This window comes from Euprymna scolopes, chromosome 36 (assembly GCF_053919585.1).
Source record: "Euprymna scolopes isolate OS-2025 chromosome 36, ASM5391958v1, whole genome shotgun sequence".
Lineage (NCBI taxonomy): Eukaryota > Metazoa > Mollusca > Cephalopoda > Sepiida > Sepiolidae > Euprymna > Euprymna scolopes.
This window is the reverse complement of record NC_136517.1, coordinates 29,011,163-29,020,129: the sequence shown is the minus strand read 5'-3', so window position 1 is coordinate 29,020,129 and position 8,967 is coordinate 29,011,163. Positions and strand designations below refer to the sequence as shown.

Below are 8,967 nucleotides of genomic sequence, written 5' to 3'. Positions count from 1 at the left end.
AAACAACGGGGGGACCCATAATATCCTGCCCTGCACGCACATGGTACACATATAGACATATAGTCAAGAATCAAAGGTTGAGAAGATGTAGGCTAATGACAGACAGGGAGGAGGAGCCCGGGGAAAAAAATCGTCGAAAAGTGGGCGGGGCTTATATTTTACTCTTCACTTCCGGTTTAATAAAAACTGCACGCGATGCAAACAAGTATGGATGCTAAGAAGGGTAAACATTATAGAGACGTTGTCCCAGAAAGAACAACAATATTTTTAATGATGCTTGTCAAGTCGATTTTAACAATAAAACAATATGTATTTAACTGCCATGTCGAAAATAGTAATATATCCTAAAATTACGAAAATTCATCGACACGAACAAGTAATCTAAATTATTCGTTTCGGAGTTACGTCCCCTGCGTGTAGACTCCTACTTTCTAGTTTATAACGTCTAAGAAAAAATTACTTTTAAACTAAAAAAATAACTTTCTACTCCGTGATTTTTTTTTTTTAATTTTTGGATATATTACTATTTTCGACATGATGGTTAAGTACATAATATCGTTTTTGCTTAAAACGACGTATTAAAAAAATCGATCTATCGGCTGTATCTTAATAAGTACTTTTTACTACATATTTAGGGGTTATTCTCTCTCTCTCTCTCTCTCTCTCTCTCTCTCTCTCTCTCTCTCTCTCTCTCTCTCTCTCTCTCTCTCCAGATATTACACACACACATACACACAAACATACATAGTAAAATATGACTATACAGATGCACAGAAATACACAAGTACACGCCCATGTAATCATTTACTCTCAATTTTTTTTTTCATTATTACAAAGGAGTTACCACTTATCAAGGCCCGAATGCCACTCGAGGATAAGGGTTAATGAGTGTCACAGTGGTCGAGGAGTATATGTCAGTCATCGTTAGTAGTGGAAATTTGGTAGATTTGATTACTTAAGGGTATGGCTCATCAAGAATTTGTTTGCATTAGACTTGAAAACAACGATGTTGTAGGAAAACAAAAAAAAAATTTATATTTATATTTTCTTCGCATTTTCTTTCATCTTCTCCTCTTAATCTTCCTCCTTTCTACCACTTTCTTTCTTTGCTCTCTTCCTTCTTTTCTTCCTCTTTCTCCTTCTCTCTCTCTCTCGCATTTGCTCCCTCTTATTCTACTCCTTTCTCTTCATTTCATTATGTCATTCTCCCTTTCACATACACATATCATTCTCCTTCCCCCCTCTCTCTCTCTCTCTCTCTCTCTCTCTCTGTCACTTCTCTTGTTTCGTCACCGTTTCTTTTTATCCTTTTTTCCTCTTCTCTTCTCCGAATTTAATCTTTCATATTTCTCCCTAACGTGCTTTCTTCTTCTTCTTCTTCTTCTTCTTCTTCTTCTTCTTCTTCTTCTTCTTCCTTTCTTTTTTTCTTCGTCGACTACATTTCCTCTTTTATTTTTATAATACTATCTAGCTTTTTTCTCTTCTCCTCTTTTCTCTTTCAACATTTTCTCTTCCCTCACCTCTTTCGTATGCCCCCCACCCTTCATTACCACAAATGATCTCTTTTCTCACTCCTCCTTCCCATCGTCCCCAAACCAACCAAACAAGTCAAATGTTCTTGAACTATAACTCATCACACACACACACACACACACACACACACACACACACACACACACACACACACACACACACATATATATATATATTAGTCACCAACGGACAGAGACGTCGCTGCACCACAGCTTTTCAGCGTGGCTATATCTATTCAAACGCATACATATCCACACACATATACATAGATCCTCACACGAGGTACACATATATATGTACACATCTATTCACACACGTAACTTATACATATCCACACATGTGAATATATAAACACACGCAGATATGCACATACACACATGCCCATATGTAAATATATAAAGACACACACACACAGATAGATAGATAGATAGAGAGAGAGAGAGAGAGAGAGAGAGAGAGAGAGAGATAAATAGATCATAAACGTACATCACATCACATATACACACATACATAATACATTGTCTTAAAGTTATATCTCACCTGAGTTTTCAACGTATAATTATATAATACTAAACAGACTCTCTCTCTCTCTCTCTCTCTCTCTCTCTCTCTCTCCTTCTCTCTCTCTCTCTCTCTCTCTCTCTCTCTATCTATATATATATATATATATATATATATATATATATATATATATATAACATCAACGCATGTTTAAACTGAAAACTCTCTCAAGTGTGACTGACAACGAATCTTCTTATTTCTTTGCGTGAAAATAAACAAAATTGATAATGGCCGCACTACGACCGCTGATGTTGTCGTCAAGGCAAGTAGCCTTTTGGCAAAAGATGAAAAAACTCAATCTCAAGACTTTGGGATATTCTAGGCAAGTTTCCAACAAGGGCGTGTACACCATGGATTCAACGTCTCCCGTCCCGGAGTTCGACGGTCGAAAAATGTTCGACGGGCACAACGAATTGTACCAGTTCAGTGTCGATCATCCGGAGAAGTTCTGGTCCAAGTTGGCCGTCAGTCGCCTGGATTGGTATAAAGAGTTCGATAAGGTCAGCGAATGTGATTTGAAAAAGGGCAACATTAATTGGTTTCTCGGCGGGAAAATCAACGTTGCAGGTAACAAAATTTTATTTGGTTATATTGTCCATTATTTTATTTCTTATTTCACAAGTTAAGCGTGGTCTGCTTCGTTTGTTTAATACCATATCAACTCTCTTTATGCGTTATTTAACGTTGTATCTAGAATCCTCCATTTTATTCTGAAGATCATTATTTTCAAATTACTCTCTCTATCTTACTCTCTTTCCATATACATATATATATATATATATATATATATATATATATATATTTCTGTAGAAATATATTGTCTTATAATATATATCAATCTTTATTTAAGAAGCTCAATGTAATTATAGAGCAATATAGAGAACAAATGAGAAAAATTATATTCCAAAATCCATGATGTTGACCATCTTATAATTTATTTTGCGCTACGAAACAGATACTGTCAAGAATTGTATAAGGCAACTGAATAAAAGGAATAAATTATAAGATGGTCAACATCATGAATTTTAGAATATAACTTTTTGTCATTTATTTTCTCTCTCTCTCTCTCTCTCTCTCTCTCTCTCTCTCTATATATATATATATATATATATATATATATATATATATATATATATATATATATTATTTTTAAAATATAATTATCCACTGACACGTGTTTCGTCGTTCACGACTCATAATGAAACTATACTCATTGCAAGTAAGCTACAGAAAGACATCCATTCTCGGACAAAATTATCAAGCATATGGCTGATATTTTTTCGGGAATGAAACGTTTTAAGTTACGGAAATGTATATGGTAATTAAGCTTCATAGTCTTCTGCGTTTCATCGATACACACACACACACATGTAGATAGATAGATAGATAGATAGATAGATAGATAGATAGATAGATAGATAGATAGATTAAAAATTGCAGGATGATATTTAAATTTCTTTCAGGAATATAATTTTCAAAACAAAAGTTTATTGTTTGAGCAAGAAATACAACATTTAAAGTAATTTCCTCTAAAGTAATTTGCTCTATCTAGTATATTGAGCAATTTTATTTGGTTAGAATTGTCTTATATGAAAATATTACCTCCCAAAAATATTTTGCAAAACTTGAAACCACAAGAGTGATCTAATTCATCTCATTATTCGAATAGATAGATACACTGTGTGTGTGTGTGTGTGTGTGTGTGTGTGTGTGTGTGTGTGTGTGTGTGTGTGTGTGTGTGTGTGTCACAGTAGAGCAGCACCAGTTGGCATCCTTCAATCTCAGTTTAAGTGTGACCTTTGCAACAGAATGTGTAAAAGCAGGGCTGGTCTGAAGAGCCACCTTCGTTCGCACAAAAAATAGGAATTGATGCATTCTTGATCACATCTCCACATGTATATATGTGTGTGTTTGTATAGGTGTATATATGTGTACATAATTATAATATAAAAAAAATATATATATATATATATATATTTTCAAAAATACATGAAAATAATTGAGTAATCAACAATAAAGCAAGGGAAAGATGGTCTTCTTCTGTCAAGAAGTGACAATCACCATCACTATCTATCTCTCTCTCTCTCTCTCTCTCTCTCTCTATATATATATATATATATATATATATATATATATATATATATATATATATATATAGTAATTTATAAAATATATATGGCGATTAAGCTACACTGAATATTCTGCGTTTCATCCAACTATAGGATTCGTCAGGCTTATGACGAATCCTATAGTTGGATGAAACGCAGAATATTCAGTGTAGCTTAATCGCCATATATAGTTTATAAATTACTAACTAGCTCTATCTACGTATTGAGCACTTTTGAAGTAAATACTTAAAGTTTACGCATAAATCTATACTTTCGTATATTAAATTTATGTGAATAAATGAAGTAGTTATATATATATATACATACACTTGTGCCCGATATTATTCATACCCCTCCTTGAAAAGTGAGTTTATTAGGTGTAACTTTGTAAGAATTTATTGTTTACGTCCATATTGATACATATTCTTAATAAATCTCTTCTGATCATTTTCGTCATTTTAAAATCTCGGGATACTTGTAATAAAAGAAATATACAGCTATTTATAAAATCTGCAATGTTCAAAAATAATCATACCCCCTTATTTTTTCAGTATTAATCGAGTTTCTGACTGTTTGTTTCCTGTTTGATTCTTATTTTGAATGCTTTTATACAAACTTTGATTAATTTCATTTCGTTTTTTGCATTTTTCAGAAATTAAAATGATATCAACTGAAAACCAATAAAAGAATAAAAATTATTAGAATGGGGAAGAAAAAAGAGCTTAGTAATGATCTTAGGACTAAAATTGTGAATTCACATAAGGATGGTTTAGGTTACAAGTCAATTTCCAAGAAATTTGAGGTCCCTACAGCAACAGTACAGAGCATCATCAAAAAATTCCAGAGCCACCACACAACAAACAACTTGATTGGTAGAGGAAGGAAAAGGAAACTGTCTGCTAGAGCCACCAGGGATATTGTAAGCAGTGTTAATGCAAATCCAACCACCACTACTAAGGACATTTTAGAAAATCTGGAGTCTTCTGGCATAAAAATATCAAGGCAAACATTGCAAAGGACTCTGCATGAAAATGGTCTGAAAGGAAGAAGACCAAGAAGGACTCCATTGCACACCGGAAAACACCTTGCAGCACGTCTAAAGTTTGCTAGGACCCATGTGAATTCTTCAGAGTCCGTTTTCTCAAGTATTTTGTGGACTGACGAAACAAAAATTGAATTGTTTGGCCATATGGATGCTTCTTACGTTTGGAGGAAGAAAGGAGAAGCTTACAACCCAAAGAACACCATACCCACGGTGAAACATGGTGGTGGTAGCCTAATGTTTTGGGGCTCCTTTTCGGCTAGTGGTCCAGGTAGTTTTGTCAAGATAGATGGAACCATGAAGAAGGAGCAATATTTGGAGATACTCCAGAAAAACATTAGACAGGATGCGGAGAAGCTCCATTTAGGACCAAACTGGGTCCTTCAACAGGATAATGATCCAAAACATACTACCAAAATAGTCAAGAAATGGTTTGAGGATAATCAAATTAATATTTTGGAATGGCCTAGCCAGAGTCCCGACCTGAACCCTATCGAAAACCTCTGGCACATATTGAAAACTAAAGTTAAAAAGCGGAAACCTAGAAATTTGAGGGATTTGGAGAACTACTGCATTGAAGAATGGTAAAAAATCAGTGTTGATGCTTGTAAAAACCTTGTTGATAAATATCCAAAACGGTTACAGGCAGTTATTAAGAATAAAGGGCATGCTATTGACTATTAGTAAGAGAGGTATGAATAATTTTGAACTAGTGCCATTATTGTTTTTCTTTGTATACTGTTTCAAACTTGCATAATTTATTTATTTGTTGAGTTTAAATTAAATGCTTATGCTTGATTTATTGTTTGAAATCCCTTTAATATTGTCTACCTTCTGGTTTGAGCAATATTCTTATAGAAATCTCAAAGATCCGAGGGGTATGAATAATATCGGGCACAAGTGTATATATATATATATAGAGAGAGAGAGATAGATAGAGAGAGGGATAGATAGATAATGTATGCGTATATATATATATATATATATATATATATATGTGTGTGTGTGTGTGTGTGTGTGTGTGTGTGTATACGGATGTGCATGGATATATGTGTGTGTGTGCATATATATATATATATATATATATATATATATATATATATATATAACGGTCGTAAAATACACTTAAATATGATATTTTGATTAATGTAGATTTCGTATTTATTATTATATTATATTGGACCCAATATATAGTAATTAAATTAATTATTGTTAAAAAAAAAAAAAAAAATTGACACATACGCCACCACAGAAAATCGAAATCAAAACGTTTAGCTAAAAATTTGCTTTTTCCTTTGACATAAATCTTTGAGCTATGGAGACATATTTGTTGCCAGGCTAAAAATTAAAACATGAACTAATAGCTATTACGTTACGCATGCATATTCGTAATGGCGTCGTTCGACCTTCACCTGGCAAATTCCATTTCTTTAATTCTCACACTTTTGCACCGGCTAAACCCACAATAGAATTCAAAATAGACTTCGTAGCCTAGTAGGGGATGCCCTTTTCTCTTCCCTGCAACCTCTTTCCCACAGAAGAAATGTTGCGAGTCTGTCTCTGCTTTATCGTTATTTTCATGGCATGTGCTCGTCTGAGCTCAAATCTAAGGTCCCCCTTGCCAAACTTTCACGAGAAACACTTGTCTAGCTGAAAACCATCAATAATTTTCCCCACTCTTTATCTGTGCCTAAATCTAAACGTAGATTCCATGAACAAAGTTTCTTTATTTGCACTGCAGGCCCGTGGAACTGTCTTCCATTTGCCTGCTTTCCAGCTGACTACAATATGGTTGTTTTCAAGTCCAATGTAAACAAGTTCTTGATGAGCCATTCCACTTATTTTAACAAATTTACCGAATTTCCATTACTAATGATTACTATATTGTCCAATTGACTACTGTACACTCTTTAACCCTTATCCTCGAGTGGATTCTGGCCCTTGATAAGTGGTGATGCCTATGGAAAAAAAAATGGGTTCGAATATCATATGTATGAAGTTTCTGTAGACTAAACCCTAACAGGGGAGTTTGGTAGGCAAAATTTTTAAAACATATATATATACACATACATAAATATATATAGAAAGAGGTTTGTGTTTACTATAACCTTTTTATGCAAATATTATGCAAGTATAAATCATGTAGAATATCTGCATGAATATAATTACAGGTAATAGTTAATGATCATCCTATAAGAAACATGAATATAATTACAGGTAATAGTTAGATGATCATCCTATAAGAAACACAAAAAAACTCAATGGGAATTAATTAAAATGAATGTTTATAAGGATATGCAAATTAGCTAGATCGTTTGCAAATGAATAACAAATATATAACCAAGTTGTATTTTCTTTTTTAGACACCCCTCCCCAATTTTTGAACGGCATTGTGCCTAATTTTTTGTTTGTTACTGTTTTGTTGTAAACTTTTCAGAAACAACACACATTTATAGGAGCATAGTAGTGTGAGGGTGATGGTTCGCTCAATTTTGTTATCTATTATACATACAAAAGTGAACATGTCTGTGTGTGTCTGTGTCTGTGTACATTTTCCTACACAATAATTCTGTCAATTTTCAGTTTACATACTCGAAATTTGATATACAGGGTACTAAGATTTGGGAAAATCTTTGTAATCCGTTTTCGGACAGAAATTTTGCTGTTAAGGAGTCAAAGTTCAACGATTTGACCTTTGAGAACTCTACCAAACTCCTCTGCCAATTTTGGGTATAAACACTTGAAATTTTAGATATAGGTTCCTTGGACATGGATCTAACTTAATGACTTGATCTGAACCCAAAACAATAAATGTTAAGGGGTCATAATAGGAGTCAAAGTTAAAAAAATGACCGCTTTTTTTTTCTTTTTTGCTCAACATACACTTCCAAACACCCGGGCAAGGCCGGGCTGAAATGCTAGTATCTATAAATTTTAAAATGGCGATAGCCCATCTCCTACCAGCCTATAACAGCTTATATTCTGAAAGTACATTATTTAAGGAACATAAATAAATATATATAAATAAATATGTTTTATTTTTTTATCAAACCGGGTACAATAATCTTTTGGGGTCTGTTACATTAAAAAACGGCCTTGTGCTTAATTTGCTCAGTGGGGAAGCAAATTTTAGGGTTTGTAATGCTTTTAAGGCACACCCTAATAAAATAAATAATTCGATACAAGCTTCTGAAATGACAAACGCAACAACTTCAGAAAATGTAATACAGAAAAGGTTTATTGAGGAGAATGTGGTATTTTCCTTGTAGAAAGCTGGACTCCGGCACCTGGTATTATCGCGGTAGTTATTCCAGTGGAATCATCGATACCGTAGAGATAACACCGAGGTGGAGAGAGAGAGAGAAGAAAAGAGGTGCGTTCCGTTTGGTGTCTCTCTACGACAGAATGAGTTGTTCTTCTTCAAACCGGATGCTGGCCGATTTCCTTTGGGGATCGGAAGTATCAATGCGCCGTGTCCCTGACTGGTCAAGATGTGGCCGAATAGCACAGGGGAGAGGCATTGATTCGAGGAAGAAAAAAGTCCCATTTGTTTCTGCTACAAAATAAATCCAGTAATCTTTTGGGGTCCGTATTCGCGCCAGATAACTTTATTTATTTTTTAAATTTATTTATGACTTGAGAATTATAGAAATTTTAAAACGTTATAGAAATGCTAGTAAAGAGTCTAATGCATGCTGCAGGAGTAAACAAGATTCCTTTGCC

At 34.0% G+C, this 8,967-nt stretch overlaps 1 protein-coding gene across 1 annotated transcript in view; it reads left to right on the top strand.

Moving 5' to 3' along the window:
• The first annotated feature begins 2,227 nt into the window (after positions 1-2,227).
• The window catches only part of LOC145260403 (acetyl-coenzyme A synthetase 2-like, mitochondrial), a 321,081-nt gene continuing 314,341 nt past the window's right edge, over positions 2,228-8,967 (top strand). The window contains exon 1 of the mRNA XM_080118377.1: positions 2,228-2,661. Coding sequence (XP_079974503.1) covers positions 2,322-2,661 — 340 coding nt within the window. The 5' untranslated portion in view covers positions 2,228-2,321. The remainder of the gene's footprint in view (positions 2,662-8,967) is intronic.